Source organism: Nerophis lumbriciformis, linkage group LG09 (assembly GCF_033978685.3).
Source record: "Nerophis lumbriciformis linkage group LG09, RoL_Nlum_v2.1, whole genome shotgun sequence".
Taxonomy (NCBI): Eukaryota; Metazoa; Chordata; class Actinopteri; order Syngnathiformes; family Syngnathidae; genus Nerophis; species Nerophis lumbriciformis.
This window is the reverse complement of record NC_084556.2, coordinates 7179025-7192088: the sequence shown is the minus strand read 5'-3', so window position 1 is coordinate 7192088 and position 13064 is coordinate 7179025. Positions and strand designations below refer to the sequence as shown.

The 13064-nt window shown below is 39.7% G+C and overlaps 1 protein-coding gene across 5 annotated transcripts in view; it reads left to right on the top strand.

The window, feature by feature from the left end:
- clip2 (CAP-GLY domain containing linker protein 2) overlaps positions 1–13064 on the top strand; it is a 309205-nt gene that overhangs the window by 284470 nt on the left and 11671 nt on the right. For 4 of the 5 annotated variants that reach the window (XM_072913773.1, XM_061962720.2, XM_061962725.2 and 1 more), the window contains exons 9-12: positions 1223–1273; positions 1620–1922; positions 8755–9321; positions 9383–9440. In XM_072913773.1, coding sequence (XP_072769874.1) covers positions 1223–1273; positions 1620–1922; positions 8755–9321; positions 9383–9440 — 979 coding nt within the window. The remainder of the gene's footprint in view (positions 1–1222; positions 1274–1619; positions 1923–8754; positions 9322–9382; positions 9441–13064) is intronic. The other variant, XM_061962721.2, reaches the window with a different exon arrangement.

The window sequence follows — 13064 nt, the reverse complement described above, 5'->3', positions numbered from 1 at the left end:
ATGCAAACAAAACTGTGTTTAGATAATTGATACCTCAAACTTGCATAAATAAATATTAAGGAATATAACATAACTTGGCTTCTGAGAGCTTCAAAATGTAATGAATAAAATGCTAAAGTTGTTGATAAATAAGCAATTATTTTAATAATTAAATATGGTCATTTTAAATGAATTATTATGATAATTTAAAATTAAAAAATGTTTATTTTAATGTATAATTCTAATGCCTGGATGTAATAAGGAGTCAGAAAAAATACAATTAATTTTGATGTTTTTAGCAAAATATAGTAAAAAAAATTTTTTTTATTTTTTTTAAAATTATTAATAAATATATTTATTTGTAGGTAAGATAAACATAATAATATAATTTATCTCTAGTCTGGATGATTTATTTCTTGTCACCCAGTTGTCCTCCCTTCTGAAAAAAGGCTGTCCTCACTCAGGTCCGCATGGAGCTGGAGGGGGCGTGGCCTCCAGCTCCGGCTGAAAATCGGGAGATTTTCGGGAGAATATTTGTCCCGGGAGTTTTTCGGGAGAGGCACTGAATTTCGGGAGTCTCCCGGAAAATTTGTGAGGGTTGGCAAGTATGTTATAGGGATTATTAATGTTGGACAGGCTTTTTCCAGCACTTCTCAGCTTCCCCCCTCATATAAAACTAACCTGCTGGTTAATATAAAAAATAATGCTGTCAAACGATTAATTGTGTATTTGAAATTAATTGCACTTTTGCATTTTGACTAATCGTGATTAATCGCTGTTAATTACTAGCTTGCGTAACTTAAATTGACTTTAAAAAAGATCCCAATATTATGACACAAATGCAATTGTGTTGTCAGAACGTCAATTTTGTTAATGTTTTGAATTCACATCATTTATTCGCTTAAAACCTGGTAACAGTCTAGTGTAACGTGCACGTTTTGAACAATCCTGCAATAATATTGGAAATAAGTTGCTGATGAGGTGACATTTTCTACTGACCAGTCAGAGTCTCCGCACTCATCTTTGCACGGACGTACGCATTGATCAGATCACTGGCCGCATCCGGTAACCATCCGCGGTGAAGGTAAAGAAGTAAATAAATTGTGTGATTAATCTGCGTCCATACATGATTAATGCGATCGTTTTTTGTGTGATTAATCGCATGCGTTGACGTGTTTACTTTGACAGTCCTATTAAAAAGAGGAGACTTTTTAGGTGCAGTAAAATGTGCTTCTGCCAACAGGGAAGATGCGGGTTGGATGCGGCATCCTTAAGGTTGGGTAAGAGAAACAAGGTGACCCCCTCCAAAACAAATCGATATTAATCTTGTTTGGGCTTGCTTAGCTGTCTTGATTCACGACTTTTAACGGAACTCTGATGCACACACAAACCTCCTTCTTCCTTAAGCGTCTCCCGTACAAATCAAGTAGTCACTTGGTGGTCCTCCTTCTTGTTTGCAGCGTAGAGGCTTTCTTTCTTCGTAAAATAATGGCCCGGCTGCTTCCAGATGATCCGAGTTTGGCTGCGCTTGCCTCTCGCCTTCCACTTCACGCTTACTGGAATGCGATTGAATATCTCTCATGCAGTATCTCTTTCGAGTGTTTGTGCCCTAACCTCGGACGACGTTCCTGTCTCGTCAGCAAACCACGGTGGAGGAGCAGAGTCGCATCGTGCAGCTGGAGCAGGAGCTGAGCCGCACCAGAGCCGAGGTCAAGAGCCTGCGGGTCCAGCCGCGACCCCAGCAAGAAGCGGGCGTTACTCTCCTCCCGCTGGACGGAGAGAACGGCGAGCTTAAGGATGGGGAGGCGGCGCTAGCGGCCAGCCAGCAGGAGATGGAGAAGCTGAAGGCGGTGGTGGACAAACGGAACCGGGAGATTGGCGAGCTCAGGCTAAAGGTCCAACAGGCCACCAAGGAAAACATGGACATGATGGACACCTGGAAGGTAAAGTAGAAATACTTTTATTGCCATTGTGTCAACTAAATCAGTGATCCCCAATCTTTTTTGCACCATGGACCAGTTCAATAAAGGCATTAGTTTCATGGACCGGCTTTCCACTTGTGCCAGATTAATACAGTAAAAATAAAAAGTACTACTCACTATAACGCTGAATTAGTGGGAGTCCTGTGGACTTGTTTCTTTGCAATGAGATGCAGATGTAAATCAGCCTTTGGCTACAATCTGTCACATTTATATTTTCTGTGTTCATTAATGTGCACAAAGTTATAACAAATGGCAACTTCTCAAGAGGAGTTTTATTGTACATCTATAAACAAGATTATTGGTGTGTCCAGTGGGACAGGCAAAAGTTAAGTCGAAGAAAATGCAGTCGTTTATAAATGATTGGTAACACTTTAGTATGGGGAACATGTTCACCATTAATTAGTTGCTTATTAACATGCAAATTTGTAACATATTGGCTCTTTATTAGTCATTATTAAGTACTTATTAATGCCTTATTCTGCATGGCTTTATTATACAACCAGTAACCCTAACCCTTACTTTAAACCTAACACTATCCTCTAAGCCTAACCCTACCCCTAACCAAATAACTCTAAATTAAGTCTTTGTTACTTAAAATATGTCCCCCTAGTGTCCAAATAACTCTTAATTAAGTCTTTGTTACAAAGAATATGTTCCCCATACTAAAGTGTTACCAAATAATTTCATGTTTCTCTGCGGCCCGGTAGCAAATGCGTCACGGACCTGTACCGGTCCCCGGACCGGTGGTTGGGCACCACTGAACTAAATGAATGGTGCAACGCCACCAGGAGCTAAGAGGGCAACATTTGGAACCAGTGGTTTCCCGCACGGTGGAAGAGGGGTTAGTGCATCTGCCTCACAATACAAAGGTCCTGAGTAGTTTTGGGTTCAATCCCGGGCTCGGGATCTTTCTGTGTGGAGTTTGCATGTTCTCCCCGTGACTGCGTGGGTTCCCTCCGGGTACTCCGGCTTCCTCCCACTTCCAAAGACATGCACCTGGGGATAGGTTGATTGGCAACACTAAATTGGCCCTAGTGTGTGAATGTGAGTGTGAATGTTGTCTGTCTATCTGTGTTGGCCCTGCGATGAGGTGGCGACTTGTCCAGGGTGTACCCCGCCTTCCGCCCGATTGTAGCTGAGATAGGCTCCAGCGCCCCCCGCGACCCCAAAAGGGAATAGGCGGTAGGAAATGGATGGATGGATGGGTTTCCCGGGTGAGAGGAGTCTTTACTAGGGCTGGGCGATATATCAAGTTTGTAAGATATGTCAATATATTTTTAAACAAGATACGAATTAAGAAAATATCGATATAATTTATTTCACGTTAAAATGACCAAACACCGCTTATTTGTTGTGTCCCTTGTTCTCCCCCACATACCACTCACTACTAAACCCCTACCCTTCCTCCTTCCAAGACGTGCTTGCACGTATAAAAACATCCATGATTGGTTGGTTGTTTACTATGATGAGTCACGATTGGTTGAGATTAGAGCAAAACATTAGGGACAAGCCAATCAGTGGCAAGATAGGGCGGGGTCATGGAACCAGGAAGGGAAATCACAACCGGCATCCCAAATGACGACGAGAGAGTCGGAGAAGAGAAGAGGGAATATTCAAGCGGGCGATTTATATATTTAAAAAATTAGTGGAAGATGGCAGAGGGATTCTCTTCCTTAGATTTTTCTTTTAGCGATGTAGACCACGTCCAGGAAACCCACAATGCATCTACTTGGACACATTTGGACAAATGTATGCGTCTGGATAAAACATTAATTTGAGGTGTTTACCATGTAAGCCCGAATCAAAACTGTTCTCGAATTGCCAATCGCACGAGAGATGCTGCCAAAAATGTCTGCCGAAGTGAGGAAGATCATAGCCGCACAATTAAGTAAAGTCACTTACTTAGCACTGACCACAGAACCGTATGTTCTGTGGTCAGAACATACGGTTCTGACCACAGAACCGTATGTGTGTGGCAGTCAATTACATCGTCAACTGGGAATTAAAAAGTGCCTGCATGCAAATTAATTTTTTTATGTGAGTTTGATACATTTTCTATTATTCGCACAGCTATGTTATTTATTTTACGCAGAAAGAATATTTTTCTATTTTATTTATGTTATGTAATTCTGTGCTACTTAAACAGTTTATTTTCTGTGCTGATAATACCCGTCTTGACTAACTGGGTTAATAAAAGTGCCACTGACTGTTTACAGTACAGTTATCATTCACTTCAATTTCAGTGAATCTCGCTCAAAAATGAATATCTTTATATGTATACTTTCACCGGTAAATATATCGAGATATATATCGAATATCGAGTTTAAGTAAAAATATATCGAGATATAGTGAAGTGAAGTGATTTATATTTATATAGCGCTTTTCTCAAGTGACTCAAAGCGCTTTACATTGTGAAACCCAATATCTAATTTACATTTTCAATCCAGTGTGGGTGGCACTGGGAGCAGGTGGGTAAAGTGTCTTGCCCAAGGACACAACGACAGTGACTAGGATGGTGGAAGCGGGGATCGAACCTGCAACCCTCAAGTTGCTGGCACGGTCACTCTACCAACCGAGCTATATCGCCCCTACTTTTTCGTCCACATTGCTTAGCCCTAGTCTTTATCACTATTCCTAGCTACATAATCTTACTCTTTGTGGAAAGTCTCAGTTTGAATCCATACTTATCATGACTATTTTTAAAACGTTTTTTTCCCCTCTAAGACAGGGGTCTCAAACTCAGGCACAAAGTATTTACTTCTGAACCTGGAGACTAAATGTGCCAGCTATGGTGACCCAGAGCCATGATAGGCCTTAAGTGATTACACAAGTCAAATTGAATGTAAAAGTTGTCTATTTTCACCATGTTGAATTCCCCAGATGGTCAGAGACACCTCCGCTTGCTTACAGGAAGTTGCTCCTTGTGGTGGCCAATGTGTGTTTGTTTCACTGTAGTTTTTGTGTTTGCACCGTTCTTTATAGTGGGATTCAGGATTTAAACAATATATTTTAACTATTAACCGCCCAGGGTGTGCAGGCCCTAATTACACTAAACTTGTTTTTCAATAAGGGCCACATTGCAGTTATGTAACAGTGAATAATATAAATGTACAAGAGTTCACTTAATGATATTGTTACATAATTGCAGATGCATTTGAATTGTATTTTTTTGTACACTGTAGAATTAAAAAAAAAAATTTTTTTTATAGAAACTTGCAGCTTAGTTGCCATAATTTAATTGTGAAATTGCATATTACTTATTAATGTAAACGAAAAAAATGTGGCCCTCAGTGGAATAAGTTTGGACACCCCTGGTTTAACAGAACCCATTTGTTTTAAAACTGTTTATATTTCTCGCAATAACTGAGTTTATGCTATATACATTTTTGCCGGCCCAAAAAAAATGACTGGTAGTGTATGGCTGTCACTCACCCTGTCTTGTCAAAACGTACGCGCAGAGAGCGCGTGAACGCGTGAACGCATCCAAAAGCAGTCTAAGAGAAGCAATGAACAATTTCCAGTCATGTTCTTGTTATGACAGAATATGCATTCAATGACTGCTAACATAAACTGTTTAAATTGATATCATTAGCTAAAAACACTCACAGCTAATGTGCGTACTTGTGTTATGTACGCAGTTATTAGGGCTGTGAATCTTTGAGCACCACACGATTCAATTCGATTCTTGGGGGTAACCATTAAATTCTGAATCGATTCTCAATTCAATTTTTTTTTTAATAGCATTGGGTGCCAATACTATGATTAACTACATATCTACATAAAATAGATAAACAGCTCTAATACATTTCTATATTACTGATAAGAAAACTGATTTGGTTTAAAAAACAACCCAAACATTTAATAAAGTCAAATAAGGCAAAAGAAGTATCCAACACTTCTAAAGTAATCTGTACAGCAGATGTGATCATCTACATCAGGGGTCACCAACGCGGTGCCCGTAAGGACCAGATGAGTAGCCCGCTGGCCTGTTCTAAAAATAGCTCAAATAGCAGCACTTATCAGTGAGCTGCCTCTATTTTTTAAATTGTATTTATTTACTAGCAAGCTGGTCTAATTTTTAATTCTAAGAGAGACAAAACTCAAATAGAATTTGAAAATCCAAGAAAATATTTTAAAGACTTGGTCTTCACTAACTGACAAAGAGACAGATAACAGATTTGGTGTCCAGTTCAAAGTGTGACATGATTTATTTAAAAATTTGAGAGTTGACTTTTGTATTTTACATGAGTTATTATTTGTACAAACATGGTGCAAAGTAATTCATGATTTGTTAAAAAATGTTAGTGGCGAGCTAGTTAAAATGGGATATTGTGATTTCACAAGACTGTCTTAGAAGTGATCATTTGAAAATGTTCAATTTGAAAAATGTGCACTTAGAGAAAATATAAAAATAAAGTGTTGCATATTGATATTTATCTGTTTCTATATATATTTATTGTGAGAAATCAGTAAGATGATCAGTGTTTCCACAAAGATAAATATCATTAATTATTAATAATAACATAGAGTTTAAGGTAAATTGAGCAAATTGGCTATTTCTGGCAATTTATTTAAGTGTGTATCAAACTGGTAGCCCTTCGCATTAATCATTACCCAAGAAGTAGCTCTTGGTTTCAAAAAGGTTAGTGACCCCTGATCTACATCAGCAATATAATTTTCCTAAACTGCTGGACAGGACAAATTAAAAACTTTTTTTTTTATATATATATATATATATATATATATTTTTTTTTTTAAATCGATTAAGAATCGGTACGAATAAATTGCAATTAATTCGAAAATCAATTTTAAAAAATTTGACAGTAGTACGTCATTACATCCCTTAAGAGGGCAAGACGGGACTTATGCAGATCCCAAATACACAAACTGATACCAAATGAAAATACAACTTTATTCATAATTTGTACTCTTAAGCTCCAGACTTCTTCTGTTTGTTTGATACTGTCATTACTGCCACAAGTGGTGGAAAAGTGTATTACAACTGAGTACCGCTGCGTCCTATACTCAGTGTTGGGACTAACGCGTTACAAAGTAACGCGTTACTGTAACGCCGTTAGATTCGGCGGTAACTAGTAATCTAACGCGTTATTTTTTTATATTCAGTAATTCAGTTACCGTTACTACATGATGCGTTACTGCGTTATTTTACGTTACTTTTTTTGTAGTATAAAGTGTGTTTTATCGGAGGGCTGCTGTGTCATTGTTCTGATTCTTCTTGTGTCACAAGCCGGAGAAGAGAGAGAGAGACATGCGCTCTGTGTGTGAGTGTGGGGAGGGAGGAGAGGGGGGCGTGTCTGATCATGGCGGAGCCAGAAGTCGAGTTTGTTAACATGGAGATATTTTCACTACTTTTCTTTTGTCGAGCACAAAGAAAATAACAATTTAGTTAAATGTAAATTGTGCTTTGGATCAAAGATCCCATCTACTGCCCAAAACAGCAATTCAAATTTGCTGAAACAAGCTACATAGCAACATGCTTCGACGAAGCTAGTAAAGAGAGACAGAGACTCCAATGACACTTCACCACGTAAGGATTAACTCTGCCTCTGCTCATCTTTCAGAACTGAAGGTACACACACTCTGTCAATCATAAAGAGGGATGCGAGTGGGCCAGGCCAATCTTTCCTTATCTCTAAACTAAAACTGGGGAAATGTGTAGAGTGTTCTGGGCTTCAGACATGATTTTGTGTCAGAATTTCTTGAGGAAAAAATGCCTGGTTAGGCTTTGTGTATGTAGTGTGTGCCTTTCTTGCTTTACAGCTATGCTGTTTGTTACTTATGTATGTTATGTTGCAGCTATTTAAAATAGTTTTGTCAATGTGTTCTGGCCAGAAACAAATTGGCCTTTGTAACATATCTTTGTCTTTGTGTGTTGTATGTCGACCACATTGCTTAGCAGAGTTCAGTGATACAAATGTATGTCAAGTTGATCAACAGATTGTATTATTCTCCAGTGCAATAACAGTACTGAAATAAAGGCTAAAAGGGCATTAATTGGAGCTTTAAAAAAAAAAAGAAGAAAAAAAGAAGTAACTAAATAGTTACTTTTCACAGTAACGCATTACTTTTTGGTGTAAGTAACTGAGTTAGTAACTGAGTTACTTTTGAAATGAAGTAACTAGTAACTATAACTAGTTACTGTTTTTCAGTAACTAACCCAACACTGCCTATACTACTACTATATACGCAGCAGAGAAACACATATTTTTTGGTGACCCTATGGGGGCCCTATGGTTTAGAAACACTGATCTAAATTATTCAAGCAAGTATTTTATGGTGATTAAAAATTTGAAAGTGATCGATCCAATTTTAGAAATGTATTGTTGGATGGCACTGCTATCCGCATAACAGTGAGAGAAGTGCTTGTCAGATGTTCAAAATGCACTTCCTGGTGCAGACATTGTATCATATAGACCCTTTCACACAGGCACTCTATTACGGCTCTGATTCTAACTCTGAATGTGGAAAATATCTGAGTCAACTTTGTACCCCCCTTGCAGATTGACGTGGGGAAAAAAATCTATTTTTAGGGACATGTCGACTCTAAATGATTTACCAAATGATCCATAATACACCTGCTGTGAACCTGTTTTTATGTTCTATTTATTTTATTTATTTATTTTTTATCGTGCTCTGTTTGTGTTGTGTTGTGTTTGCTCGGTTCTCGTATTATCTTTGAACCTGCCCATTGTACAGCACTTTGGCTACCCCTATGGTACATTTTAAATGTGCTTTATAAATAAAGTTGATTTGATTTCTCATCCCTGTGCAGGCTAAGTTTGACTCGTTAGTGAGCGACCATCAGCAATCTCTGGAGGAGCTGAAAGCCTCCTTCGCTAGTGACCACGCAACGCCACCCGGCCAAGAACAGGGCGTCCTAGAACTGAGGGCCAGTCTTGAGGGCCTGAAGTTGGAGCACCAGCTGGAGGTGGAGAACCTCAAGGCCAAGTACAAGATAGAAGGCGCCATCCTGACTAAAGAACGCGAGGACCTCTGCGCTCGGCTTCAAGAGGCTAAAGGTCAGCTGGCTGAGAGCATCCCCAGCTCCAGGACGGACGTGGACCCCAAGGAGGGCGGCAAGGAAGCCGTAGAAAAGCTACAGAGGGCGCAGAAGAGGCTGACAGAGATGGAGACTCTTCAGAGGGAGCAGGACAGAAGCACACAGGAGCTGAGAGAGAGACTGGAGCTGTCCGAAAAGAAGATGTCGGACTACCAGGCCTTGAGGAACGCCCAGAGCGAGAGCCAGGAGGAGATCCGGAAACTGGAGGAGAACCTGAGGGTGACGGCCAACCAGCTGCAGGCCGTCCAAGCTGACCGCTACTCATCCCACGATGCAAATGTAAGCGATAAGTACAACCTCCGAGTCACCCCATTAACTTATATGGTGACTCTTCTCCTAGATGATCCAACCTAACGACCTTTCCGATGAGAAGATGAAGCTGAGGCAGAATATGGAAGGTAAATGAACACGATTTTAACGATTTTCTCAAAGCATTTGTCAAATTTGCATAATTGGCCATGACGCATTAGCAAAAAGTCAGTAAAAAACATGAAAATCAAAACGACGACATACATGTCTCGCAACATTTTGGATGTTGCAAGGCAAAGCTTTTAGATGTTTAGGAGCTCCCGGTGCTTGTTGAAAAGAGTCTCCACTAGATCAGGGGTTTTCAACATTTTCCAGGCCGGGGACCCCCAAACTGATGGGAGACCCCCGACCTGTATGAAATTGTGTTTTACCTTGTTATTGTGTAATACTAAATATCAGTGACGTGCGGTGAGGTTCATGACTGGTGAGGCACTGACTTCATCACAGTCAGATTTACAAACATATGAACCCTAAAGAGTATCTTATTCACCATTTGATTGGCAGCAGTTAACGGGTTATGTTTAAAAGCTCATACCAGCATTCTTCCCTGCTTGGCACTCAGCATCAAGGGTTGGAATTGGGGGTTAAATCACCAAAAATGATTCCCGGGCGGGGCGCCGCTGCTGCCCACTGCTCACCTCACCTCCCAGGGGGTGATCAAGGGGATGGGTCAAATGCAGAGGACAAATTTCACCACACCTAGTGTGTGTGTGACAATCATTGGTACTTTAACTTAACTTTAACTTTACACATACAAACTGTAGCACACAAAAAAGCACATTTAATAAAAAAAAGGTTATTATGGTCTTACCTTTACTTATAAGTGCGGGAACAGTGGTGTTCGTGTTGGAGGAGTTGTGAATGAATGAAATATGAAATCCGTGCTGCAGTCTGCAGGTGTACCTAATGTTGTGTCCCTGCAGTCGTTCTCGGCTCCTCCGGCGCGAGCATTGTTGTTTTTGCACTTTTTGGCTTCTTGTTAAGTTTTTTGGGGTGGATTCGGTCTTGCACGTGGAAGGTTTGGGTGTGGCTTTGGTTGGTGTGGCGCTCCCGTCGGGGGGTGCATTAACCGGCACCAGGAGGCGGGATTACTGCGAGCCTCAGCCAGTGCGTCTTCGCACCAGTTTTATGATTGCTCAACACAATAAATACGTTACACACATACAGTTGTTGACAAAATACACTGCACATTATACACCTCAGCTAACTAAACTATGGAAATGTATAATATAATTCATATAGCAATACGGTCTCACTGCACAGCAGGCCAGCAGTTAGCCGAGTCATTGCGCAATCCATGGTGAGGCACAATTGAGTGACATGCCTCAACTGGGTGCTGATCACCGCACCGTCTCTTCTCAGTATTTGAACGGCAAATGGGAAAATTCAGCGATTTTGAATAAAAATAATCTAAAACTGATTTTGAATAAAAAATAATCTAAAACTGGTGAAGTTAAATGGAAAATAACTTTATAGTATAATCACTGAATACATATAACAATTTAATCAATTTTTTTTCTTTTTACTTTTTTTTTCTTTCCGTGATGGCAGGTGAGGCCCCGCCTCACCTGCCTCCAGTGACCGCACGTCACTGCTAAATATATATATTCAAATAATACTGTATAGCACCGCTAGTAGCAAGCTGGCAACTTGTGCGCTAATTGCTGACTGAAAACTAGCACCGCTAATCGCCGGCAAGCAACTAGAGTGCTAATTGCTAGCTAATGCTAACATGGATACAATAATTGAGTATGGTGGCCATGCCGCTACCATTTATAAAGTAATGTTTTTAAATGCATTTTGTCGAAAAATTGTGGTGGGAATACAAAAAATATTTCAGAAAAAGTCTAAATCAACATAAGATTTCTCGACCCCCCTGCAGTACCTCCGTGGACCCCTTGCTAAAGACATCTGCACTGGATATGTCGCAAGTCGATCGAGAGGTCTCTGATTACTCGCTAAATATAGCAACAAAGTCACTAGGTTGGCAACACTAATGATCCCTCCTGCTGCATCTTCTTATTCTCTGGCAGACCCGTTTATGTGCGGCCAACATGTAGCACCAAATCTATTTGACGGAAAAAAGTGTATGTATGGAAAACAACACTGATATTATATCCGGATATTCTTTGTGGTAGTTAACGATCAAGTACCGATTTGATCCTTTTCCACTTAAATGCACAAGACGCCAAACGGGACATATAGCTAACCCTCTTATTATTCAAATGCACATCCCATTATAATAATATGATACCATTTGGTATATATAATAATACATTTCAAGTAGCCATACACAAGTCACATTTTGATGTAATATGATGGAAACAAGCAGTAAATAAAAAATGCTTATGCTAAAGACTTGTGGCACCCTGGTTGGAGTTTTCATGGACAGCTCAAGCAAAGTGCGACACACAAAGGGACTTGCACACTTTTACTAACAGGGATATTACTAGTACCACCATTGCAAATATATAGCGATGGTCCCGTGGTAAATGTGCAATATCAACGTTATGTTAGGGCTGGACAATTATGGCAAAAATAATAATCACCATTATTTAGATTGATTGATTGATCACGATTAGTATTTATTGTACTACCAAAACTCAACTTTGAATATAGTTGAAAACATGTGAAATAAATAACGAATAAACCACAACAAGTAAAACAATAATAGAAATATAAAAAAACAACAACATTAAGTTTTTCCGTTTTAATTGTTTTTAATTCCGTGTTTTACCTTTTACGCTTATTTTACCACTGTCCAGTGTGTGCTTTTTGAGTCAAATAAGATTGTATAAAATGAATGGATGGATGGGTTTCTTAATTAAATACTTAAATCCTCACATTTATTGGTGTAACACATCTTTGGACAATTTTGACCAATATTTTAGGTCAAAGCATAGTAATTGTGTAAATGTATCAATGACCTCAGGGCATTCAATCGATCGCAACCGGACTGTTTGGTTTGTCTTAGAAGACGTTTCGCCTCTCGTCAGAGTAGGCTTCATCAGTTAATCCTCATAAACTCAGATCTAGTCTTGGACTTAGATTGGTCAGATTTAGGATGGCGACTGGTGCCAAAACCCCAAATATTTATACTCCAAAAACCAGGAGGGTGTGCCTGGGCAAGGATGGTTTCTCCCTATCGTAGTGAGAAAAACAACTGTTTTGATGCCAACAACAGTCATTGTAGTGTAATTTCCCCTCGTTAGCATTAATAATAATAATAATAATACATTTTACTTATAAGGCGCCTTTCGGGGCACTCAAGGACACCGTACAAAATCAAAACAATAAAACCAATTGGATAAAAACAACAAAAACAACAACAAAGATCGATAATATTTACAATGAATAAGCAGTCAGGAATAGGTGTTTTGAGTCTTGATTTGAAGAGGGATATTGAGTCTTAAGTTACAAAGGTCTGGTGGTAATGAGTTCCAAAGATGAGGGGCAGAGCGGCTGAAAGCTCAGGCACCTACGGTGGACAGTTTAAATAAGGGGACTGTGAGATGAATAGATGAAGAAGATCCTAGGGAACGTGAGGGCGTGGCGACATGGAGCAGGTCATTGAGGTATTGTGTGACAGAATGATCGCTGTGGATCGACTACTACCAGTCCAAAATGGTCGGAATCCCCCACGTTAGCATTCCATTCAGTTGTAAACAAATAGCACAAATGGCATTCTGGCCACCTTCTGTGACCAGAATGTT